The 26,661-nt window shown below is 40.5% G+C and overlaps 1 protein-coding gene across 4 annotated transcripts in view; it reads left to right on the top strand.

Annotated features, from left to right (window-relative positions):
• The first annotated feature begins 9,747 nt into the window (after positions 1–9,747).
• Positions 9,748–26,661, top strand: part of DIP2C (disco interacting protein 2 homolog C) — a 589,927-nt gene continuing 573,013 nt past the window's right edge. For all 4 annotated transcript variants that reach the window (XM_027841054.1, XM_027841052.1, XM_027841051.1 and 1 more), the window contains exon 1: positions 9,748–10,188. In XM_027841054.1, coding sequence (XP_027696855.1) covers positions 10,104–10,188 — 85 coding nt within the window. In that variant the 5' untranslated portion in view covers positions 9,748–10,103. The remainder of the gene's footprint in view (positions 10,189–26,661) is intronic.

The following is a 26,661-nucleotide window of genomic DNA, read 5'->3' as shown; positions in this document are numbered from 1 at the left end:
TGTTAACTGAGAGGTGACTAATTGCTAACTAATGCTTTAAGTACATATTCTACTTTTGGTAAAAAGGAAGATTGATTTTTCTCTCTGAGTCAGTTATACGTCACCTGAAGCCTACTTCAATGGAATCTAAAATTCTCAAATGATCTGAAATAATTTTACTCTTTTTTAAAAGACTCACTGATTCCTTTGTTTTTGTACTACAGTCATATCTCATTAAATTCACCCCGCCCCCAATAGGTTTCTCTCTAATAACAAACCCAAACCACTGAGCCTGGCAGCATATGCAACAATTTGCACCTATCGGACACCATCTCCTTATTGAATGAGGATAGAGAAATGTTTCATAAACTATTTCCTGGGATCAAGATGCATAACTTGACATCTTTTTCTATTCTACTCCACTCCATGTGTGCTATGTTCCACCTACAAGGACCTACTTGCTGTGTATCACACCCATTCCATCTCTAATCTCTCTGATTTTGCATTGCTGTCCCCCATGTCTGGAATGCTTATTCCCAGCCTTCAGCTCTGAGAATTCCTACCTTCCTAAGCTTAAGTACCAACTCGGCCTGGAGGCCTTTCTTCATCCCTCTTTGTGGTCTTCCCTCCTTACTCACCCCCTACCTACCAATACTGCCTTCTCCATTGGAGTAAAAGCTTCTTGAAGGCAGAAACGGTTTTGCTTTTCTTTGTATTGCCAGCACTTAGAAGAATACTTGGAATTCGACTAAGTCTTTAATAAATGCTTGATGATTAGTTGATGAATTTTAGTATTGTCTTCACTTACATTATTATAAGTCATGATTTATACAGGGGGTTCCAAAAACTCTAAGTTTAAAACCAAACTAAGACTTTTGGGAAATTCTATATTACTCTCTTGTTTCTGCTTTCTTCATTTCTCATCACTCTATACAAATATTCCCATGTTTTGATGGATTTCTCATATTTCTTATGGCACAATAATATTTTATATTATCACATATTCATCCATTCTCCAATTAATAGGCACCCACTTTGCATTTTTTTCTACAACAAAATGTTGCCATGAATGTTTTGTTTTTTTTTATTGAACCTTTCTCACAACCACTCTCCTGGTAAATTCTAGTTAATGTTGTAATAAGAGTGTTTCACACACTTTCCAATCCCAATTTATGTAACTAACAAGATGCTTTATGCCCTGATATCTCTATTAGTATGAGAACACCCAATTTGAGTTAGAGAATCCCTCTATCAATCAAATGTGTAAAATAGGTGTGAACAATTTCCAGACACCTCTCTTGGATCAGTCTGTTGGATCAGTCAATCAACCAAAGGCATAAACTAGGTGCAAACAACCTAGTTAATGAAGTTGAGAGGAAGTGAAGAACCTAGAGCCATTGGACGAAATCAGATCACAGGGATAATGGTTGTAGGAATTAGACACATTTTAGGGTCTAAGGAGATTCCAGCTGCTGTTTTGAGAGTGAAGCTTTGGGAGCACTTTGGGGAACCAGACGCTCTCACCTGAAACCTGAGAGCAGCAAGGAGAATAGAGTAAGCCCAAGGAGTGTTACACTCTCTTCTGTCTCCTGACCAGGTCATTATTGATTCTGGACCGGTGATAATGATGCATCCCTCAGGGAGCTAAGAAAAGACAAACTGGACGTGCTGAAGAAAGCCAGCTTTCTTGAGTGTGACGTCTTCAGGGCCAAGATAAGTAGAACTTCAGGACTCTGCAAAAGTCTGATCTTTGAGTCCCAGCAGAGAACTACACCTACCTCAAGAGAACTTCATAAGGACTCCAGGAAGGGAGAAAAGGAAGAAAAGGACTTCTAACCTACCAGGAGTTGTGAATGAACCTTTTGGCACATGTATGCTCTAAGCTTGAGCCAGCTTTCTGCTAGAGATTCTGCATGTGTAGGAGTGTGACCTCAACTTTTTGGGGGATGTCTTATTTCTACTGTTCTTTTAAAGACTTGGTAGCAATTGGATAATCAATGGGGAGAACACAGAATGGGAGCAATAGTACTGGAAAACCCCACAACTCTTCCCAGTTACCCATCTGGGAATCTAGAGGTTGAGGAAGTAGTCCAGGAGGGAATGACAAATAATAACCTTGTCAGCCAAATTAAAATATAAAACAACACAACTAAATTCACACACAATTTAGCATGGATAAATTTTAGAGGTTTTTTTTTTAAATCAAGATATCTTCTTCAGAAGGAGAGGCAACATAGCAAAATGAATATTGGGCTAGCCTTTAAACTGTGCCACAGAAACACATTAATTATAAGACCATGGCTAAATCATTTAACCCTTCAACGCCCTGAGGCAATTCTCTAAGGTTATAAATTACATAGAAGTTGTTGCTCCACATAGAGAGACTTTCCACACAAGGAGTTCCCCAACAATGATGAAATCACAGGTGCAGAACCAATTAAAACCCCAATCTTCTTGATAACACAGCTGTGTTCTTCCAGTATTTCCAGGAATGGTATGGGAAAGTCAATGACCAGCCACATAGGCTTATTTTTAAAAGCTCTTTCTTTTTGCCTATAGGTGAATAGATGTTGACCTTTCATGTTTTTTGGGGGGGGGGCTGGCAGCTCTTTATTCACAGAGTGAGAAATTAGCCACAACATGGAAACCATTGATATTTTAAGGACAGTATCACTGACACTATTCCTTTTCTCATTATTTTAGCTACTTTTTTTCATGATACGAATGCTTTGTCACAAAAATGTTAATTATATCTTGCTCGTACCTAATAGTTTGTATCCAAGGATCCCAAACAGCTCTCTAAACATTAATTAGTTTAGCCCAAAATGTTCCCTTCATTTCTCTTTTTCTTTAAGCCAAACCATCTACAGGAGCAGAATTTCTTGAAATATGGTAAAAATGTTGGTTGCCAAGTTCAGTGCTTTATGACAAATTGCATCTTGGAGAGATTTTGTCATGACTGGGTTATAAACCCCCCAAAAATAGGATTTATAATGTAAGCAACCAGAGAACTTTAAGTACAATATTTCACATCAGGCCCTTGCATGTAACTTCAAAAAAGGCAAAAATATCATAAATTTGGGAGATTCAAGGGAGAACACAGCATGCCCAGGTCCTACCATCATCTGATAGGAATCAAATAATCACTTCTTATCAGGTCTAAGACTTAAGAAGGAAAAGGTGTACCTCTAAGATACACTTCTCCAAGGGAGCCAGATTTCTATAAATGCTTTGTATTTATCTCATTAATAAATAAATCACTTTCTGAATTGCATGGATTTCTTTCTAGTATGTTTTGATTTATTACATCCTTTCATATACACCTTCTCCTTAAACTGTAGGATTTTAGATAGGAACCCTAGATATAAATAATTAATTTTTCATTTGTTGGAGGAAGGTTCTGAAGTTCATTGGAAGGGAAAGAATTGAGGTGAGGCCCTGTAGTGTATATGATGACAAATTATTATGCACTGTATCCCCTAAAAGAATGCAGCGTTCATCATCTTGGCTTCCTCCAGTGCCTGAAAGACAGCCTGGTATAGTGGATAAAGGGCTTAGTCTCCATGTCAGGAATATGGGGCTCCCAGTCCTGCCTCTGGCAGTGTTGTAATACATACTGAGTATGTGATCCTAGGCAACTCTCTTGACCTCTCAGGACTACAGTCAAATCTCTAAGACTGTAAGTTGTAGAAAAATTGCAGATCTACATTAGTAACTTCTTCATTGGACGATCCTCTGCCAATGAAACTGCAGGTCTGGACTAAATCCCCATCCTCTCAGTGCCTAGTATGGTGTCCTTCACATAGTGGGTGTGTAATAAATTCTTATTGGATTGGCTGACCTTGAAAATGGCCCAGCAGAAAACCAAAAGCACCAAGATAGTGCTTAATTTTGTAAGGATGATTGGATAATGATTGTAGAAGATGAATTTACTCATTTATTTGATTTATGAAGCTGTATGTTTAAAGAATTTGAAGCAGTGCAATCTGAGCCAGCCTTATGAAAAACGTTAAGAAGGCATTTGGACTTTAGTGCACCCTCACCATCAGATAGTCTCTGGCTGTCTAGAATCCCTAGTAGGGTGCCCCATCCAGGTATGCCATCCCTGGTCAGTACCTGAAATTCTGAACTTTCTTACCCCGAATCAAATTTACTTATTTTTTGGTCTCATTCCTTGGGGACCTTGCTTGGAGACCATTGGCTGATCTTATACAAATTAAGCCATGTTTATGTATTAGTGGATGCTGATCGTTTATTGTAAAATGTCACACATATATTTCAACAGCAGCATTTTAAAAAGAGAGGAAAAAAATCCTAATTCAAAAGTACAACTGTAATGGTGGGGACTCAAAGGATCTTGGCAAATCTGTGGGGTTGAGCTTTCTGGGCAGGTGTTCTTCATGGAACCTTTAAAGCAAACCTTATAAACATTGAGGCAGAGGAGCATTCCTGACCATACAGACAACTTTAAACACCAGCTCCTAATTTTATTAAATAGAAAGCAAGAAAAATAGGAGAGAAAATCAGAGGAAACATTTGGTGGGGGTGCTATGAGAGGATCATCAAGGAGGCAGGAAGCATGAAGAACAGATAATGGCAAATTTGGAGGGTAATGAAGTCCAAGAATGGGCAAGACCTAAGAGCCTCCTGGAACTACCTGGAGCTGATTGTTTTGCAGGGTCAGAGAAAAGGTAGAAAAGAGAATACTTTCCCTCTCTGGTCTTGATTTTAGGCTGCATGCAGTGCTGGGTTATGTTGCCTGCTGCAGTGATGCTGGGAGAGGTGAATGCTTTGGCAATACATGCCCAGGATGTGCTGCCTAGGGGCTGTTGTACTGAGCAGAATGCAGGGGTTGGGGGTGGGGTTCGACCCTGTAAGACATTCTCTCCTAATGAGATAAATTGGATAAATATAGTTTCTCTCTCTCCCCTTTCATATGTCCTATCCCTTCTTAATTTCTATCCTTTCCCTTCCATTTACCTTCCTTCTTTTTTTCCTTCCTTCCTTCCTTCTCTAGGAAGTTTTGTTCATTCCTGCTTCTGTACCTATTCCTGTAAAATTTGGTTGAAGATGATGAAGAGGCTTTGGGGAAAGTTTCCTCATGGGGTATGTTTCACTGTGTACTTTTCCTCTCCAAATTCTGTATACCTGAAATCAGGTTAAAGCTAGCATCAAGGGCTTTCTTAAAGGGAATATGGGTATATAGGGAAGTGGGTAGGGGTCATCTTACATTCTTGCCTTGGTGATGGTAGTAAGTCATACTAGATGAGGTAGATGAGGCTAGGGTCTTCATTTAAGTATTAGCCAGAGAAGCCCTGTCTATATTGTTTACTTAGGCAATGAAGTGGCACAGTGGGTAGAGTGCTGTACTTGGAGGCAGAAAGACCTGAATTCAAATTCTGCCTCAGACATTTACTAGCTATGAGACCTTGGGCAAGGTATTTTAACTTCTCTCAATGTCAGTTTCCTCAATTATAAAATTAAGGAATTGGTCCTTATGGTCTCCAACGTCCCTTCTATTTCTAAATCTATGATCCTATGATAATATAATGACTAGTGGCATCCCGAGTTTGGGACAGGGTAAGAGAAATCGAAGCATAGATGCTTTTGTCCTCATTTGCCATAGTGATAGGAAAAAAGCATGGAAGTGAGTCTACCAAGAGGTAGACCAGCCAAGTTTGGCAACTTCTCTTTAAGTATTAGCATCCAGTGCCTAGAAACTTATTCAGGGTCACACACAGAGCTTAAAGGCAGGTCATCCTTGTTTTGAGGCTGGCTTTCTACCCACCATACCTCACAGCCTCAGGAAAATAGATATACACTTCAATTATTTAATCATCCCTAACATGTGGCCACATAGGATAAGCAAACAGAGAAGACTGAAAGCTACAAAAAGGTCCTCTTAATTAAAAAAAAAATTCCCTCTACTCTTGCTACAATGCTTAAAATAAAATTGTCATGATTAGGCAATTCTTTGAGAAGACTTGACTCTTATTGACAATACCATACTTAGAATATCTTCATCAGATTAGCCAAGTAATCATTTTGCATGGCCCTGAAGAAATGGGGCAAAGGTCAAGTAAGTTTTTATAGACTAGGAAGGAGGGTCAGGGAAGTATGGGTGTTGCTTCAGAGGACAAGCCTGGATTGACCTTTCCAATGAGAGATCCTGGACAACTGAGGTCCGCTTTTTTGTGGAATAATTCTTTGATGACAATAGTAAAATGTCACCGGGTATTTGAAAATTAATGTGAATAGTTAGCACCAAAGACAATTTTAACTACTTAGCAATTTTGTCTCTTTGCAATTCTGCATTCTATCCTATCACACCTGGTATTTCATAGAATTCAGAATTTAAAATTTGAAAGAACCCTCCATGGCCATCTAGACCAACCATACAGGAAAAAGATCTGGATCAGTCCCTTAACCTCTACGTGTTCTCAGCAGTTTTTTAAGATTATAAGATGACAACCTACATCGATGGAGGGAAGTTTCTCACCCACGTTTTCCGTATACCAATGAAATCACAGATCTCATAATTTTCTGGTTCCTGCATTTGGCTAATGACCCATATTAAGTTTATAGTCCACTAAAACTTCCCAGATCTTTTTTTCAGATAAACTGTTGTTTAGTCACATCTACTCTGTCTTATATTTGTGAAACTGATTTTTCATCCCTAGAGTAATTTTATATTTACCTCCACTGAATTTCATCTTCTTGAATTTGTCTCAATGTTCTAGCTTGTCAAGATGCTTTTGAACCCTGACCCCGTTACCTTGTGTGTTAGCTATCCCTCTATTTTTTTTCCATTTGCACCTTTGATAAGCATACCATCTACGACTTTATCTGCCATTGATAAAAATGTAAAGTTAGTAGTACAGGGCCAATCAAGCATGGATTCCTGGGATACTATCCTCCAACCTCTATAGAATTGTCATTGAATTCTTAATGACTACTGCTTGGGCCTAGACATTTAACTAATTCCATTTCTATCTAATTTCACATTATTGTGCCCAGTCTAGTTCCCAGTCTCTTCTATAGATTTCCTTGATCAAGGCTACCCTAATATTCAATTTAACCAGATTTCCAGTGTAGAAAAAAATGTTAAGAGTTAGGGCAGAGACCCTCCATTCCCAACAGTATTATTTTAAAAACTTACCCTATACTTTTCTGGATGACCCTGGGAGGTGAGAAGAGTGGGCAATAGGGAGAAGAGATCGAATTCTTTCTGGGCCCCATAACGTTCAAGGCCTAAACTGCTGGATTACACTTTGGGAATTACTGGAAGGCTTTTAAACAAAGGAGCAGCATGACCATAATTGTGTTTCAAGAAAGTTCATCTGGCAGTGTTGGGAAGGATGGACTGGAGAGAGAGAGAGACCTTGTCTGGGTTGAACTAATCTAGTAATTAGGTGATGAGTAAGGTCTTTGGAGACCGGTGGTCAGATAGTTTCAGAAAAAGGAATCCTGCATTTTCTTAGTGTCCCTCCTACCTCTCTGCCCACTCCTCTGTTATCTCCGCTAGCCCCTCCTCCTATTCCTCTCAGTACTCTTCCTCACTGACCTCTCCAACTCCAATGGCTTCTACTAAGATCTCCATGTAATGGACACCTAAACCTATTTCTCTTGTCTGACCCCTTTTTCTCAAGCTCTAGTAATTTATTTCGAGTTGGCTGGTGAGTAGATACAGTGGTTTGTCATCCCACTAAACTAAGTCTATCTTAAACTTAGCATGGGAGAGTGCACTTTGGGCTGGCATGTCATATCCCATAGTAGATCAAAAACTTCTTAAGGTAAAGACTGTGTCTTATTTAACCTTACATTGAACACAGCACTGTGCATACAACAGATGCTTAATAAATGTTTGTCGCTGGGGTTCCCAAACAAATCAGCTCCTCCTAACTTCCATATTTTCATAGCTGACTAAGGCTGATAACCTCAGTCATCACTGACTTCTCTCATTCCTCACCCACAACTTTAACCAGTCACTCAGTCCTAATTCTTTCTTCATCACATTTCTCGCATCTAACATCTACTGCCCATTTCCACTGCCATCACCATGCCAACTCGAAATAAATTACTAGAGCTTGAGAAAAAGGGGTCAGACAAGAGAAATAGGTTTAGGTGTCCATTACATGGAGATCTTAGTAGAAGCCATTGGAGTTGGAGAGGTCAGTGAGGAAGAGTACTGAGAGGAATAGGAGGAGGGGCTAGCGGAGATAACAGAGGAGTGGGCAGAGAGGTAGGAGGGACACTAAGAAAATGCAGGATTCCTTTTTCTGAAACTATCTGACCACCGGTCTCCAAAGACCTTTCCCTATGGTTCAGATCTCCTCTCTAAAACAATTACAACTGGATACAGTCTTAAGCTTCTTTGTTTCAGATGCAGAACATTACAAGTATCCAAATAACTAAAGTTAAGAATCATTCGAAAGAAAATGGGGAGCCCAAAGCCTTAAAGTTGAAAATCACCTAAAGGGCAAGAGAGAGAGAGATAGTAGATGTGAGCGTGGTATAACTCACTACAGATAAGGAATCACCAAAAAGGTTACAAAAGCTGAGGGGGGGGGAGTGGAGAAGGGCTAGTCAGATGTTATGCTGCAGAGAGAACTGATGACACACAGGCTGTGATCCATTGGTATACTCATGATATCAGGAGAACTTGAGGAAGGCCTCCAGAACTTGGGTGGCCTCCCTGTGGAGAATCTGTGAGCAGACCTGGAGGAGAGTCATTTGGGATGGATTGCAGTCTTCATCATTGGAAGTAATGTTCACACTGATGAGACCACGTATCTATTTGAATATATAGTTCTCTCCAATAAAGGGGGAGAGGGAATTAGATTCAGAGGTTTTAGCATGCAAGTTTAAAGACCAGACTCACGTTTTGTTTTTTGAACATTGAACTAGGGAAAATAAGTAGGGCTGGGCTGTGAATGTCATTTTCTTGTCATCTTTGAAGGAGATCTGGATTGGTCTCTAGTTAGCACCAGCTGTGTTAGAGGAAAGGCGGGCTGTAGATGCTCACTCTGCAGTCCTCACAAAGCCTCAGGCTGCTGGGGCCTCTGAGGGCTAGATGCAGTCTCGGGGACCCGCAGCTCCAGCATCCCGAGCAGGGGGAACGTTCCCTCCTCCAGCCCACCTCTCCCTCCCTCCTCCCTCCCTCCCCCAACTCCGGGCCCCCAAGGCATTCTACTCTTTCTTTCCATTGCTTCCCTCTTCCTCCTTTTGCTCGCGCGCACCCCCTAGGGAGAACAAACCCCACTTGGGGGATGGATGCAGATGCATGCACACGCACTAAATCACGCACACACACTCGCACCCACAATCACGCTGGGGCGCGCGCGCGCATACACACAGACACACACACACACACTCACACACTCACACTCACACAATCACGTGAACGTGACAGCCACGCTCTCCCAGCGGCAGGAGGCAGCAGCAGCAGCGGCAGCGGCAGCGGCAGAGGCAGAGGCAGCGGCAGGAAAAGCAGGAACAGCAATAGCAATAACAGCCGCCGCCGCCGCTGCCGCTGCAGCCCCGGGGAAGCGAGCGAGAGCCTGAGCCCGAGCCCGAGCCCGAGCCGGAGCCCGAGCCCGAGCCGGAGCCCGAGCCGGAGCCCGAGCCGGAGCCCGAGTCGGAGCTAGAGCCAGGCGGTGGCTGTACCGAGAGGGAGCCGGGAGCTGACGCCAGGACAGTGCTGAGCCCGGCGGAGCCTTGGGCTGGGGGGGAGGGCTAGGGAGGGGGGCGGCTAGCCTTGGAAGTCACCTGAGGTTGCAACCTCCCCCTCCCCGTTTGCCACCGAGAAGACCTACGGACAGAGGGAGGCCGACATGGCGGGGCTTCACTGAAGGAAGCCGTCAGGGAGGAGAGGAGGGGGGAGAGAAGAAGAAGAAAAAAAAAATCCCTGCATTTCCTCCTCCTCCTCCTCCTCCTCCTCCTCCTGCTCCCACACACCATCCCTTCTGCTGTGACTCCTCGTCCTCTCCCGGCGTCCTCCTCCTACTCTATGCATTACTAAAACGGCGCAAGGACTGCATCAGGAGGAAAAAAAAAATCTCTTGCAAACAAAGAGAGAAAGAGGGAGCGAGCGAGGGTGGGGGGTGGAAATCTCCTAGGCGAGTATGGCGGACCGCAGCTTGGAAAGCATGTCTTTGCCCCTGGAGGTGAGAGCCCGTTTGGCCGAGCTGGAGCTAGAACTATCAGAAGGTAAATGCAATGAATGCAACGGCCTCCTCCCTCTCCTCATTCCTCTTCCTACTTCTCTGCCTTTTGCCTAGAAAAAAAAAATGACATTTTCCCCTTTGCCTCCTTCCCCCCAGACCCCTCCCGCTCACTCCGTGCGACTTGTTCCAGTGCATCTTGTGGGGATTGGCAGTTGCTGGAAAGTGACATTTTCCAGAGTGTGTGTGTGTGTATGGGGGATGGGGGCGGGCGGTGGAAGAGGTTGGGGGGGGCGGAGGGGATAGGGGTCTTTTCCCCTCTCCTTCCCCACCCCCACAGTTTTCAGCTGGGGGCTCAGTGCAGTTTCAGGGTCTCCTTTGGTCTGCTGAATTTTGCTTCTGCAGTTGTTTACTGTAGGTGTAAATGGATTGGGGGAATCTGTCAAGAGAACGAGAAACGAGAGGCAAAGACACACACACACACAAAGATTCCAGATAACGTTTGGCTCTTGGGTGACTGACCGAGAATGTGCTGTCTTTCTGCTGGTTTCGGGGCACGGTATCACAGTCTTTTGAAAATATTTTGTGGTGGTGTGTATTTGCAATTCCTGATGGCGTAGAGCACCCACACGCCGCCTCTCCCCTCTTCACCCCCCTCCCGTTCTCTACCTTTTCAGTGGCTGTTCTTTCTTCAGACTAATTTCCACCTCTCTTTGCTGCCTCCTGCCACAGTGGTGGTGGAGGAAGGGAGGAGATCGAAGAAGAGGCTTTGGCCGCAGTTTTTGCTTCTCCAGCTTTGTACGTTTCATTACGGAAGATGGAAAAATCTTTGGGGCTGGGCTTGCAGGGACTTCTGTCCTGCCAAGGAAATACTATTTTAGTGAAATCCACGCTATCCCCTGAAGTTAACGTCTGTGCATTCCTGGAAACATGATGTGATCTGCACTATTATATTCCTTAAAAGATCATTTGATTAGAGAAATTATTTTTTGCAGTGATTGTAGTTTTGGATTTGTCTTAGGATGTTTCTGGGCTTCCTGGTCCGGGCAATAGTTGCTGGGATAAAGTACTACTGACTTTTTTTTTTTTAATGTGAAGACTGTGGCAAAACCTTAGAGCCTTTGCCCCCAAACGAAGCTTCAGATATTACTTTCTGAGTGGCATACTTAGGATTTGTCAGATTTGCTAAAAACAATTTCTTAGGATGATTTTTTTAAAGCAATTGATTTCTTTGGTTGTGATGGTAGAAATAGTGCTCAAATGTCATGAGCATTAGATGGGTTTTGCAGTGTCTAGTTCACTTTCTCAAAAAAAATTATAACATTTTACAAGTGTTAATATCAAAATATGCATTTTTCCTAGTGATCAACTGCCCCACTTCTGGAAGGGCATATCTGAGGAGGAAAATGAAGACTCCTGTCCCAGATTTATCTTTGAAATAGGAGTAGTTTTGGGCTATTCAACTTTTTTTTTTTCCCTTTTGGTAACGGTTTTATGAGGGCTTCCAGCCAGAAAATGAATTCCGTCATGCCGATTTTCATCAGCTGGGAGGAGCTGATGTTGACATGGTATTTTCCTTTTTAACACTTTCAGGATGAAGGGTCGGATAAACTATAGGAGATTGTGTATGTGTGTTCAGATTTGCCCTTTCAGAGCTCCACTGACCATTTTCCTTTTCATATTTCAAATTTGACTTGCTGCAGTGTGTGTTTAACCAGCCCTCTGAAAAGAGAGGAAGAATGTTTCCTAGGCTATGTGCTGAGTAGCCAATATTTTGATTATTTGGAGAAGCAATTGTGAATACTGCATTCTGTTATGCCAGACAGTCACTAGAATTTCTCAGAAGACTTTTTTGTCCAGGAAATAAAGTCCACCATGCAGTTGCCAGAGATAAATTTAATGGCATGATGGCTTAAGCGTGAAATATACTCAGCCATTGGCAAAACACTTTATGAAACCATCTGTACATTAATTTATTTTTGTACAGGCTCATATTGCTAATTTTTTTCTCATTCTGTCTGTTCTCTACTTTTCTTTTTTAACCTCTCCTCACCCTGACCTTTGTCTCTTCTTATCCTTTGATTGGCCAAAGTGTATGTAACATTCATTAAGTCAACAGAACCTGTTTGTTATGTCTCAGTTTTTATCATTAATTCAGACAATTATCTCTTTCCCATTCTCCCAAAGTGAAGGCATTTGTGTCTGATCTGGAGCATCCACAGTCCACTTGCTGCCTACAGCTTCCTCCTTTTTTGTATTAACTAATTCAGAGATTATTAGTGAAGTATTGGGAAATGTCTCTGTGATTTGTAGCTTATATGTATCATAGACTAACTCCTTGGAAATAGTTGCTTTACGAGCACTCGGTTTTCAGGCATTCCTGCTGTTAGATGGAAAAGTGTCTACTCTTCTTACTCCCTATTCCCAGCAAAGTTGTTTAGGGGATGGCAAAGCCAGATGAAGGAAACCAAGCTGTGCTTAGTTAAACTTACTCTGTTTTGATTTTTTTTAAAGGGCCCTTTATAGCATGGTTGCATAAGGGGTGTGTATACATTCACGTATATAAATGTTTAAAGACTTATTATTGTCCTTACTCTGTGAGCCTAGCCAAGGCCTGACTTAAAGGTTTGAGAAGAGTAAATTCAAAGGCTTGCTGCTTATATGCTGTTCTCTTTAGCCACACTCACCACACAGAAGAGGTGAAGCCCATCAGGTGTGTCATCTTTGAACGTGAGGGCTGACACATATTTATGTTGGCTTTATAGAGTGTTCTTTAAGGCCATCTGGAATTGCACATGTTTTTTACCCCCTAAACCTCATAGATACGTTTGAATGGATTAAATGAGATGAACCAACTTGTTTTCCAAGATAGCTTGGAGGTAATCAAAGAATCAGTGTGTCAGAACAAAAGTCTCAGTGTTGCTGTATGCAGGTAGTGCTTCCCAAGCCTCCCATACTACACTGGACTTCTGCTTCCTGAAGGTATTTTTAAATTCCATGGTGTCCAAGATTGTATTTTCACTTTTATCTTCAAACAGGATTCCTTGGGAGAGGAATTTTTAAAACTTTGTTTTCACATTTGTTTGAAGTGTCAAAACCTTGGAGGAACAGTTGTAGAATCATCAGTACCCAGGGCCTGACAAGAGAAAATAGAGAAAAGGAATTACTTTTAAGCAGATGACATGAATATGCTTATTTTTAGAAGAATGCTTTAAAAGTTGTGGTAAAGTCTCAGCCAGTCTTTGTATTCTTTGTATTTGTGTTCCTAGACTCCAGTTGGTCTGCATTGTTCATTTGGTGCTGTCCTGTACTCAAATGTAGTTTGCATTTATTGGATCATTGTTTGGCGGGGCTGTTGTAGATTAATTTCTTGGCTGGAGAGCTCAGGTCATTCCCAGTCTCTCTTTCTTGCCTGTGTCTGTTACAACATTGCTTCACTACTTCCCTCTCGCTGGGGAAAGCAAGGCCCTTCTCACACAGTAGAACAATGTTGTCAGCAAAATACAAGAGCATTCTGTGGGGAGATGTGGCTGGCAGCCTCTCCTGTGGACACTAAAAGCATCACATCTGCATGTCTGGATATATGCTCTGATTTGGGGCCAAGGATCTTGGTCTGTTAGTGTCCTTGGGACTGAATGGGAGACAGACTGATTAAACCATACCACTGAGAATGCTACGCTCAGTAGAATTATCTCAGTTTTATGTATCTGTTTTTCACGATTACTTCTTTCTCCCTTCCTAATATTTCTACTTTTGAAAGTGACATTTTCCTGTTTGGAAATTTGATTAATTGCTAGGATTTGGTTTAAGAAAAACTATTCCTTCCCCTCACCACAACTACACAACTTATAGCTGCCCCCAAACACTCAATAAAATAAATCCTGCACTGTCACACCCCCAGTTTGCTGAAGCTCTTAGTTTTGGTTTAGAAACTGATTTAAGTGCATCTGATTAAAAGTTCTGCCAACTAATCTAGATTTAGATTCTTTTAGCTTGTTTTCTACTACATAATAATACCTTCTTTAACATATAAGGCTGAGTAACCTGTCTACACTCAAATTTGTGTTCTAGGAAGCAAAAGTTTGCTGCATTGTTCAATTTAGCCTTTCTTTGGTGTGTATACTTGTTTGAAAGTATTACTGGACCTCTATAAAGTTAATGTTAATTTACAATAAAGCATTTTTAAAAAATGTTTAATTGATCCTTTAAAACTATTGCTGTCATTTCTCAGTGACCACTGCTCCTCCAGAACCCCCTCCCTTGTAGGAAATAAGTGTAGTTAAGCAGAGTCAACAACACAGATTGGGTCTGATGATGTATGCCTTATTCTCCACCTGTTGGCTACCACTTTTCTGCCAGAGGAGGGAAGCAGCTTTGCATTCGGTCCTGTAAATTAGCAAGTGGTTGCTGCTTTGATGAGCATCCTGATATCCCTGTGGTGTCTTCCTTTGCATTACTATAGTCATTGTGTGAATTAGTGTTATTAGATTTGGAATATGCTGGAGCATATTAAAATAGTTTGAGGTAATATATGAAAAGGTTTTGGATTTTTGCAAAAGATAAATATATTCTTTTTATTGGAGGGGCAGGAAATGCTCTAAAAATGGATGCTGTACAGTCAACCAATATGTATGGACCGACTCTAATGTGAATTGTTAGAAATAAAGTAATTCTACCCATTGTCAATAACCCAGGTGACATCTGTTAGATTGCTTCCAGGATCAGCAGTCTCCCTAATACCTCCACTTTGCTCTTTTCCTCCTACAATAGTGTGAGAATTGCATGGAGAGGAAGGTGGAGGACTCATGCAGGTGTCAGTTCCTCTCTTTGTTGGTCAAGGAACTAGGAAGGTCAATTCATTTATAACACTAAGCCTTTTTCATGCAGGTGCCAGAGACTTTTTTTTAAGCACTCCTTATGTTATTATCACAGAGCAGTAGTCAGAGGTGAAGACTCAGAGAGCCTATTAGTGCTTGTTGCTGTCTCTTGCTGCACATTGAAAGACACCTTTTCCTTATTTAAACATCAGTACCACTTCATAACAACATACTTTGGGTTGCCTGTATAAATCATTCCTACTTACACTTTTCTGGCAATCTCATTACATAGTTGTTATTGTTGTTTTTTAAATCAGTGAAAGGGAATCATATGCTTTCTGGAGAATGTCTTTGGAACCCCCCAGCTGCATCTAATTAATGATTTGTTGTAAAATGTGGATTGAGTGTTTATTTTCCATAGGAGAAGGTGGCTGTTAAAATGGAGTAAAACCCCTCCCAGTGGGGGTTACTTTGGTAATATTGTTACTGAGGCTTGTTTACTTTGTTAGAGCTTTGTGAGAAAAAAAAAGTCACATAATAACAATAATCTGTCAGGTATTATGCACAATGAGATGCAGTACTTTTGAGCGTGAATTTAAAATATAGTTATAGCCAGTATTTTTATGTTTATAAAAAGGCAACTGATATGTAAAGGACTGGAGACTGTGAAGAAATATAATAGTTCTACAGTCAATTATAAAAATGGCTGAATTTTAATATTACTTTCTTTAGTGAATAATTGCAGATGTCAGATTTATCGAGGGGGTTGGAGAAGATGTTGGAGAAGACTAGATCACCAAGATTTCTCTGAGAACTGCTAGACAATATTATTTACTGTAACATATAATTGACTTGATTAGAGATCTGATTGTTATGATAGATCTGGAACATCTCCACTTTTGTTTCTTACGTTTGCTACAAATTTTAGTTTTGCGTTGAAATCATAAGTTTTATACTATTTTTTTTTGGTTACAATTCAGGGGAGAAGTTGCTGGATAAGATAGTCTTCTGTGTTCCAGTACTCTTTTTCCTGATGCCCTCCTCCAATGGCTTGATTTCCCTTTTTTTTTTCTTGGAGAATTGATTTTCCTAAGCAGCAATTTAAGCAGGGAAACATTTGTAGTATTGGTGGGGTTTTCCCCCCTCAATGTACAGAGGGAAAGTATTGAAAAATCTTGAGTTTAGTGTATTGAAAAATCTTGGGTTTAGTGTATTGAAAAATCTTGGGTTTAGTGTAATGCACCATTAACTGACTTGGCAATTCAAATCATAGCCATGTTCAAATGCAGATCTTACACCTCCAGCTCTATTTACCCTATTTGGAGTTCAGGCACTCTTTAGAAATCTTAACTGTAGCTTTTGGTGATTTGGTCTAACTTTGAACACTAGTCCTTATGTCTGAAACAAAGGAGGTTGCTACCCCTAGCACTTGAAAAATGGTTTTGTCTTACCTAAAGTGAAAGTCACATTTTGGGGTCCTGATTAACATACACATACACAATTTCTTTCTGTATTGGTAGACTTGCTTGGGGCTCCACATTCACTTTTCTTGTCCGTGTACTTTCAGAATCCCATCTTTCATCATTTCCTTAAGTGCTACTCAAATGTAATATATAATTTTTCTTCTTCTTCTTCCTCTTCTTCTTCTTCTTTTTCTGCTGCTGCTGCTGTTGCTATTGTTGCTTCTCCTTTTTCTTCTTCTTCCTCCTCCTACTTCTCTTTTCTTCATCTTCATCTTCATTTCAGTATCTCTGTCCTTGTCTCAGAATCTCTGTATTTCTCTGTGTGTCTTGATGTTTCTGTGTCTGATCCCTTTTGGCTTTGCTCCCGTGCCTGTCCTCTGTCCCTGGCTGGCTGGTTCTGCCTAAACCCGTCTTTTCCATGCCTTCCTACATCCCTCCTTGTGCTCTGGCTTTCAGTGTTGTGTGTGTGTGTGTGTGTGTGTGTGTGTGTGTGTGTTTTACTTTTCTGTTCCTATGTTTCTCTGTCCCCCTTGTTTCTACATTTCTCTGACCATTTTCTGAGCTATTATTTTCCTAGTTTGGCATCTTATTTTGCACTTGCCGTAGGTGCACAGCAGACCCTGAGTTGGTAGAAAGCTTTGGACCGTGGTATTCAGCTCAGTGTCTTACCAGTGTTGGCTCCCTCTGGTCCTCAGTATTGCCCTCTCAGCAATTCCAGCCAAACAACTTTCTTCTTATCTTACTTTTGTTTGGCACTTTTTACCCAGGCAATAGCTTAGTTGGGCTGCACCACTTTTCCGCCTTAATTTATGTTGGTACCTTTATAGAAGAGAAGATTCTATCTTTGAAGTAATGATAATGATAATAACTAGCATTTACATAGCAATTACTATGTGCTAGGCACTATGCTAAGTGCTTTACAAATATTTCTTTTGATCTATCTCTGCTCTCTCCAACCTAATTCAAACTTCCTCCATGAAACTACCTAATTCTCTACCCCCCACCTAAGAACTTTTGTTTATATCCCACATACCCTATGTTATCATTTGTGTAAGTCCCATCTTTCTTCCTTGATCATGAGTGTCTTAAGAGCAGAAACCATGTCTTTTCCATCTTTGAACTCTCCTTGCATAGAAGAAGTACTTCTAAGTGATCTATAAATGAATGAATGGATAAGAAATACAGTGGGCTCCTCTTCTAGCTCTTCTGTAAGACAGTTAGACAGACACCTACTATGCCACAGAGGAATGAAAACATTCCTCTCTCAAACAGTCATTATGTAAGTTCATTCTTCCAACACATTTATAGCACTGGGCTAGTTACCAGGGTCCACAAAGAAGAACAACCCATGGTCCCTGCCCTCAAGGACCTCAATCTATTTGGGGAGAGAAGACATACACTGGAAGGGTTATAACAATTCAAACCTCAATGTAGCCATACCTTCACCCTTGATCTTCTCAAAGCCAGTCATGTTGAGGAGATGAACCTTTCCATTATTTACCACGATCTGACACAGTATTTTTAAGGATTGATATTGCATATGCATTTGTGTGTGTGTTTTAGTATTTCATTCTGTGAATGGTTTGGGATTGGGAAAGAAGTCTTACAGGGTCCATTTATTCCATGTAGATTGTGTGTGCGTGTGTGTGTGTGTGTCCGTCCCCCTCCCTTTTAGTAGAGAAGTAGCAGAGTGAACAGAGTGCTGAATTTGAGTGAAAGAGACTGGAATTAGAATTATCAAGTGTATAACTCTGGTCAAGTCTGACCATTCTCTTTACTATGTCATCTTATTGTTTAAAAACACGCTGTCTAATTGAGTAGCTAAAACCTACACGTTTATCTACTCAGTTAAGTACTGTGTTTTTAGGCAGTGATATGGCATTGTGCATAGAGTTGCTGGATTTGGAGTCAGGTTTGAATCTGGCCTTACTAGTTTTGTGATTCGGGGGGAATTATTTACTCCTCTCAGCCTCAGTTCCTTCAAATATAAAATAAAGATGGTGATAGCACCTACTGTAAAGGATTATTTTTGATGATTAGATGAAAAATAAAGCACTGGGCCAACTTTAAAGCAACCTTAAAGTGATGAGAGTATTTTGTTTTTCAGGTATTTCAATCATGCCTGACTCTTCGTGACCTCATTTAGGGTTTTCTTGGCAAAGATACTGGAGTAGTTTGCCATTTCCTTCTCCAGCTCATTTTACAGATGAGGAAGCTGAGGCAAACATGGTTAACTGACTTGCCAAGGGTCACACAGCCATTAAGTGTCTGAGGTTGGATTTGAACTCAGCTCTTCCTGACTTCAGGCCTGGGACTTGATCCATTTCACCACCTAGCTTCCTGATGATGGTGATGATGGTGATGATGATAACTTGTTCATTGTATCCCAGAGTCCTGGTGTACACAGTCTGGCTCAGTCAGTATTTGTTGTTGATGGTGATGAAGATAATCTGGCTACTACTGCAGGGAATATTGAGTTCTCTGCAGGGCTAGGAGTGGTATGAAATGAGATCTGAGTACCACTTGATATTTTCTGGGCATATTAATTTGAAAGATACCACCCTCTTACAAGTGATGATTTGTCTCCCTTATCTTTGGGCATCTGGAAGTGTAAACTGGGTTACTGTCTGTGTTCTCCATGAATTATGAAGGGAAGGAATTCTTTGTGGATGAGTATATAAATCAGACAGACAAAAGAAAACCCTTCAAGATTGTGGGTCCTGGGTGAATTCTGTGATTGGTAGTGGACTGAATCGACGGGTGAATTCCCGAATGTTGGTTTTAAGTCAGACTGCTTATCAGTTTAGAAAACTCTTTCTGTGACATAATTAAAAGGCTCAGTGGTCTCTGCCCTTAGCTTTGTGAATATGCACTCCTGAAACCATCCACATTGACACCTGGGACGGCAGCCTTACAGGATCTCAATACCAGCAGACGTTTTATTCTTGTGACTGACGTGACTCATCAGTTCAGTCATGTAGTGACTTTGATCTTTTTCTTTTGGGAATAGGGCTAGAGTTTGAATTTACCTAATTAATTAGTAGGTTTAGCATAGTTTTAGACATAATCTTAGTTGAAAGCATTGTAAGTAGAGCAGTAGCATCCAACCTTTTGAGAATGTCTTTTGTCCACGTCCATGACATTCACTTTTTTCCCATAAAAACTCTATGTATGTCCCTTCTTTTCTGTAGTAGATGTTTTAAAAGATTGAATTAAAGTTAACTTTTTTAGGGGGAAAGAATTTTGTGATACCCTTGATATAATTAGTATTGTAAACCAGGGTTGAGATGAGACAATCGTTTGTTTTTCATTCAATTACAAAAATATATGTTGAAGAAATCTTAGTTTTCTCCCTCTAGGCTTCCATTTATTTGAAGAGAGAGCCATTTCATAGACATGAAGAGTCTTAGGTTTGGAAGGAATCCCAGAGATCTGTCCATATCTGAACAGAAACCTCCTCCATTCTATTTTTGACGAGTGGTTTTCCAGCCTGCTCTTGAATACCTCCTAACAGGGAAACTCAGTACTTTTCAAAGCAGTTCATTTCACTTTTGGTCAGCTCTAATCCTTAGGAAGTGTGAGCGTGCATGCATGTGTGTGTGTGTGTGTGTGTGTGTGTCTGTGTCTGTGTCTGTATGTGTGTCTGTGTCTTTGTGTGTGTGGTCAACTGAAATCCCCTCCTCTTCAGCTTTCACCAATTACTTATACTTCTGCCCTCTGGGGCCAAGTGGAATAAGTCTATCCTTTCATATGACAATCTTTCAAGTACATGAAGATAGTTATTATGACGTCTCTAAGATGTCTTTTCTCCAGGCTAAACATCCCCAGTTTCTTCAACTGGTCATGGTGCCAAAGCCTCTTGTCCGGTTGGCCCTCCCCTGGCTGTGCTCCAGTTAATCAAGTGTCCTCCCTAAAATCTGGGATCCAGAAGTGCATATAGTATTCCAGATGTGGTCTGACCATGGCAGAGTACAGTGGGATCATGACCTTCCTTGTTCTCAATGCCAAGCTTCTATGAATGCAACCCAAGAGTGAACTCTTGGTTGCCACGTCACTCTGCTGACTTATATTTGAATTCATGAGAGCCCGAGATACAGTTCAGGGTGGTTTTCCAACATTAGGTAGGCTGTCTGTGTACCTGTGGAGTGCCAAGATAAGTGGCCCGAGTTCAGGGAGAGGATGGGCTAAATGCTTCAGATGTCCCTCCCCCATTTGCTTGCTGTTTGTTTATGTTATCCCACTGCTGGCCACTGTCAGATTTCTTCATTTTGTCAGTATTTCAGGGAAAGCTTACGAATCTCTTTCACTTCCTATTTTCACATCTGATCTTCCTGCTCAAACTTAGAAGCTTTGTGGGCTGTCTTTCTACAACAATGAAAAGTATGGGGAACTATCTCTCTCTTAAATAGTTCAAGTCATTTCCACAGAGCCTTTGCTAGGTACCGGACAGCACAGTTTGGCAGTCTCAGGAAGGTGGAAGAGAAAAGACTGGAATCTGTTTGGAGAAAATGATATTTTCCTAAGTTAGCCTCAAACAAAAATAGCAACTTAAAGTATGTTGCAGTTTATGGCAAGATTTTGGATACAACTCTTATTATACAACTCTTATTAATAGGATGGCATGTAGGAGATGTTACGTTTTATCTTACTAGTAGACAGTGGTTAATATTTGGGGGCAGCTAGGTAGTGCAGTGGATAAAGCACCGGCCCTGAAGTCAGGAGGACCTGAGTTCAAATGTGGCCTCAGACCAAACACTTGACACTTACTAGCTGTGTGACCCTGGGCAAGTCACTTAACCCCAATTGCCTAAAAACAACAACAACAATAACAATAACAAAAACATAAACAAGAAGATCTGAGTTCAATTGTGAATTCAGACACTTACTAGCTGTATGATGCTGGGCAAGTCACTTAACCCCTATATGCCTCAGTTTCTTCAACTGTAGAATAGGGATAATAAGAGCACCTACATTGCAGTATTATTGTGAGTATCAAATGAGATGATATTTATAAAGTGCTTAGCATAGTACCTGGCACATACTAGGTGCTTTATAAATGCTTATGACCTTCCCTTTCCTCACCTGTTGTAACTACTCATATGCTAGCAGAACATTTCTTGTTTATAGTTGTTTTTAGGCCATAATTTTGTCCAAAGAATAACACTGGACATTTTAGTTTGCCAAGCGTTTTAGGATCAGACAGGTTTATTTAAGAGTCTCCAATATGGTATGGGGATGGTAGGTTTCATTACGTTTGTTACACATACGATTTGTGGTGCCAAGGTCAGTTTATGAGTGATTTTCTTCATTCAAGGATGCTTTCTTCTGAAATATTTTTGTTTTGTTTTTGCTTGCAAGGATTTTTGGTCCTTTCCTCTGCCTGATCATATGGCTAGGAGCCCCATGTTGTTCCTATCAACATCTGGCAGAGTTACCACTTAGCTACTCCCTCAGGTGCTGCCCATATATCTCCAGCGAGGGAAATGGAAGAAGGCAGTCATCTCACTCATCCCTAGCCATGACTTTGCAGGTGTCTACGAGCAGGAAAAAAAACAAAAACTCAACTTGTAGTCAGGCTTTAAGACCCTTGGAAGCAATGACTATGCCTTTGTCTTTACTTGATCTGATGTCCTTCCACTCCTTTTTCTCTCTTTACGATTCCAGAACATTAATGCAGTGATGGCGTTGCTACTGGAAGGGGCATGTCTCTTTTATTTCTCTGTGGCTCCATTCTCTCAATATCCCTATAACTTTTCAAATTAAAATACTCTTCTTTGGCTACCACTTTCTTTATGTATGATTTCCTTCTATTAGAACTAAGGTGTTTGATAGCAGGAACAATCTTCACTTTTGAATTTATCTCTAGTACTTAGCATAAGGCTTGGCACTTAGCAAGGACTTAATGTTTTTTAATTCATTCATTTATTTACTTGTTCATCTGATTCATTGGTTTATGAATAAAAGCTCTGCCCTATTTGCTTATGTGGGACTAACCTTAAACTGGAAAAGTGTCAGAGTAAAATGCATATGTGTGCTCCCTGGCTGTGGCTTGTCAGCTGATGACTGCTGGTCTGTTGGGAAGGCTTGAACTGGGTATCAGTTCTCATTACTAACTGCCCTGGGAACTAGCATGTAGCTTGTGAGCACTGACTATTAGCCAATAGCTGGGACATGTCTAAAGCTTTCCTTCTGACCCCAGGAAATCTTTATCCTGCTTAGGTTAGAGACAATCCATGAGCAGATCCTTGAGAATGGGTACCTGCCTTTGGTTCTCTTACCTGTGAGCACGTGTCTGTAGTTGGAGTTCAAAAATGACTGCTTCTGTCTTCCCTTGCCAGATAACTCCTTACCTCCACTAATTTGGGCCGTGTTTTATAATCACCTGTGGGAATCATACATTTAGAACCCTATTTATTAAATCAAAGAATTACAGAATTTGAAAGTTAGAAGGGACCTAAGAAATCTTCTAGCCCAACCCATTATGTTGAAATGTTTGTATTAGCATATACATTTTTGCTTAATCTTTTTGGTCAGTTGTTTTGTTTGAAAATTAAAAACTAAATTCAGACATTTCAGATCCACTTACTCATTTCTTCTTGTGATTCATAATTGTATCAATAGTTTCTTGGTTCTCTTATGTGTAATAACTGATGATTTTAAAGGTAACACAAAGTATTGGGGTGAAACTGACATTCTAGTGTGTGCCTAGGCTAACAATCACTGAACACTGTGGCAGCTAGACATCTAGTTAGCATGATTGGGCTTTGAAAACCCCTTCTGTTCCTATTTTCTGTGGAGATTTTAATGGAAACTTAATAGCTATTGAGATTCAGTAATATGGGGTATGAATTTAAGGTGCTTTTAAATTGCATGACTGGATCAATTCTGTTTTAATTTTTTAAAATAATACCTTCAAAATCAGAGCCAGAAAGCAGCAACCCAGGAATAACTGTTGAAGGTCAAAAGAAGTCGTGCTTGGATGGAAACTAACTGCTTATATTGAAAATTTATTATTAGTTATTCACAGTGCAACTTTATTATCTGTCTCTATATGAATACAAAGGAGATATTGTACTGAATGAGAAAGTACTCTATGTATACGTGGAATGACATGTTATGTCCCTTAATGAGAAAGGCCCCACTTTGCAAACAAGCAGATTTCCTGTACAGGTCATAACATACACCAGGGTCAACACATTTGGTTTGGGCCAGGCAAATAAAGGTCCAAGTGATTTTTCTTTTTCTTTTTTTATTATGAGTTAAGACTTGAGGATTTTTTTTTTGCTATTTAGTAACTTCTGTAAAACACTGTTATGAACAATGAGTGGGCTTTGTTTTTTTCTTTTCCACATAGATGGTTATAGATTGTTATGTATGCTGGTAAGATGCTAATAATGCATTTCAGTACTCCTCTGTAAAAGGAGGGAAGATAGTGGGTTTCTGAAGCTGTCGAAGATTATTTCTTTTTAACTTTTACAGGTCACCCTCACCTCCCCCCCCCCCCCTCATATGCCTTGCTCATTTTATATTCCTAACTTTTCTCTTGGAAGAGTTACAACAACCTTAGAAAATGAGTGCCTTAGATAGGTTGGCAAATATATCTGGTCTTCTCTGGTATAGTTCTATACATAAAAAGTGACTTGGGAAAGTCTGAGCTTGTTGGGAAGTGTGTAAAAATAAAGAGAGGACGTTTTCAGGGATATTGTAGAATAGACAAACCTCAGGTTGACAAAGAGGGAAATCTGGAAGGAGGCTCTAATGTGAGATATTCTTGAGAATAAAGGCTTGCAAAAGGTAAGAGGGAGGAATAGGGTCTTAAATGGGACGAGCTTTTTGGCTGATGACATAGTATCTGCTGTTTGACATTGAGAACATTCTTCTAAAGAAAGGAATCCCACCAGAGAGACAGAAACAGGTGGTGGTAGCGGTACATTCAACAACTCTGACTTCTCAGACTGATAAGATAACATGGAATGTTAGGAGAGAGAATATGTAGAATGAGGGTCATCTCTTGTTTGAGAGAGAGACAAATTTAGGATACACAAAAGGAAAAATGACTTCACACAGTGGGTATGGAATACTGGAATTTTAGGGCTAGAAGGAACCTAAGACATCATCTAGTATCCAACAGTTTTTTTGAAAAGATGATAAAACTAGGAAAATCTAGATGACTTGACATATATACTCTTTGTCTTACTGTAGCTGACCCCTCCCCTCCAAGAAGAAATACTGGCTTAAAATATTAGTTTATTCAAAAAAAATTTCAGAGACTTCAGTAGAATATATATCCACAAAGTATATTCCAAAGTTTCAAATTTAATCTCAAGGGAGGGAAATAGGAATACTACTTGCTCCTTATCCCCACTTTTATCCTTTTCCTGTACCGCCATCACTTAGCAACTTCTCCTTTTAGGTTCATGTTATCCAAATTTATTACTCAATCTAGATCCTGGTAGCATTATCTGTTATTCCCAGGATATTCTCCTTTTTTCAGTGACTTTAGTGCCCAGTTCACAGTCCATCTCAACTTCTGCCCTCATCTTGGGGGACTTCAATTTAATAGAATATATATGTGTATATATATGCACACAAATATATGTATATCTGTGTGTGTGTTTATATGTATATATATATTTCTATATTCTCTCTCAAATATCCTAACAAGTTTCTCTATTTAATTCCCATGACCAGTTCACTCCACCCTTGCTTCATGTAGAGATGTTCACATCCTTGATCCTGTCATCACCCACAAGTGTTAAATTATATGTTCACAAATTCCAGAGTTCCTTATTTAAACATAATTTTCTACTGTTCCAACTTTTCCTGTGCTCAAGGGCTTCTAAACCTGTTCATTGTCCTCACTGTGACCTCCATTCCCTCTGCTCCTCAGTTCCTTCTCTTGCCCATCACCCTGATACTAGCTATACTCCCTCCTGATGTGAACCTATTGGTAAACTTTTCACATCCCCAGAATTCTTGTCCTCTCACCTGTTGTGCCTTACCAAACTCCATTATTCCCACCATTTGCCTCCTTTCACATTCAGATTATCTAATCTCAACGGAGACCTCACTTAAAAAACAATCCCTCTACTCTTCCCTATTATTTTGCTATCCCACTTGCCTCAGTGGCTATCCCAAACTTCATCTTTACTGAAGTGTCCTACTACAAACTCTTCACTTTACTTTCTTAACCGAAGACCTGTCCTCATACTTTAAAAAAAGGAGACCATTCACTAAATGCTCTTCTTTCAGACCTAGTCTCCTATTATCACCTCCTTCATTTCAGTTCCACATGAAGGTAACCCTTCTTCTTGCCAAGAACAATCCTTCTCCATGCATTCTTGATCTTATCCCCTACTATATTCTCCAGAAAATGGCCCTCACTGTCATTTCCACTCTCTCTTATAGCTTCAATCTTTTCCTATCTTCTGGCGCTTTTCCTGTGGTCTACAACTATGCTTATCTGTCCTGCTTGCTTAATCCTGCCATTGCCGCTGGCTATTGCTTCTCTTGAACTCTGTGGCTCAATTTCTTCCGAAAGCTATCTACACTAGGTGCCTTAACTATCTATTCAGTTTTCTAAATCCTTTATAGTCTAGCATCCAACCCCAACATCATTCAATTGAAACTGCCCTCTCTAAGATTAATAATAATCTCTTAATTTTCAAATCTAATAATGTTTCTTCAGTCCTTTTCCTTTTTGACCTCTTTGGAGCCTTTGACACTGCTGATCACCCATTTCTTCTACATATTTTCTTCTCTCTAGGTTTTCATGACACTGCTTTCTCCTGGTTCCCTTCTCATCTCTGTCATAACTCCTTTTCATTCTTTTTTTTACTAATTCTTTATCCAGGCCATGACCACTAACTGAAAGTCACCCAGGAATCTCTCCTAGGTCCTCTTCTCTCCTCTCCTCTTTTCTCTCTCCATATACACATACACCCACACACTATTTTACGTGGAGATCTTACCAGCTTTTGTGGGTTCACTTATCTCTATGAAAACCACTCCCAGGTTTATATATCCAGCTCTAGACTCCCTCCTGAGCCATAGTCATGCCTCCTGGACATCCAGAATTAGATGTTTTATAGGTACCTCCAATTCAACATGTTAAAAGCAGAAATTATCTTGTCCACCAAACCCTTCCCTCTTCCCAACTTCCCTACTATTGTTGAGGGTATCATCAACTCCCCAGGCTCACAAGTTTATTGCCATCCTCTTTCTTAAGACTTTCATTCT

The sequence above is a fragment of the Vombatus ursinus genome, unplaced genomic scaffold, assembly GCF_900497805.2.
Source record: "Vombatus ursinus unplaced genomic scaffold, bare-nosed wombat genome assembly UNPS02014852.1, whole genome shotgun sequence".
Taxonomy (NCBI): domain Eukaryota; kingdom Metazoa; phylum Chordata; class Mammalia; order Diprotodontia; family Vombatidae; genus Vombatus; species Vombatus ursinus.
Note: the sequence above shows the minus strand (reverse complement) of the source record. Positions and strands in the feature narration are given on the sequence as shown.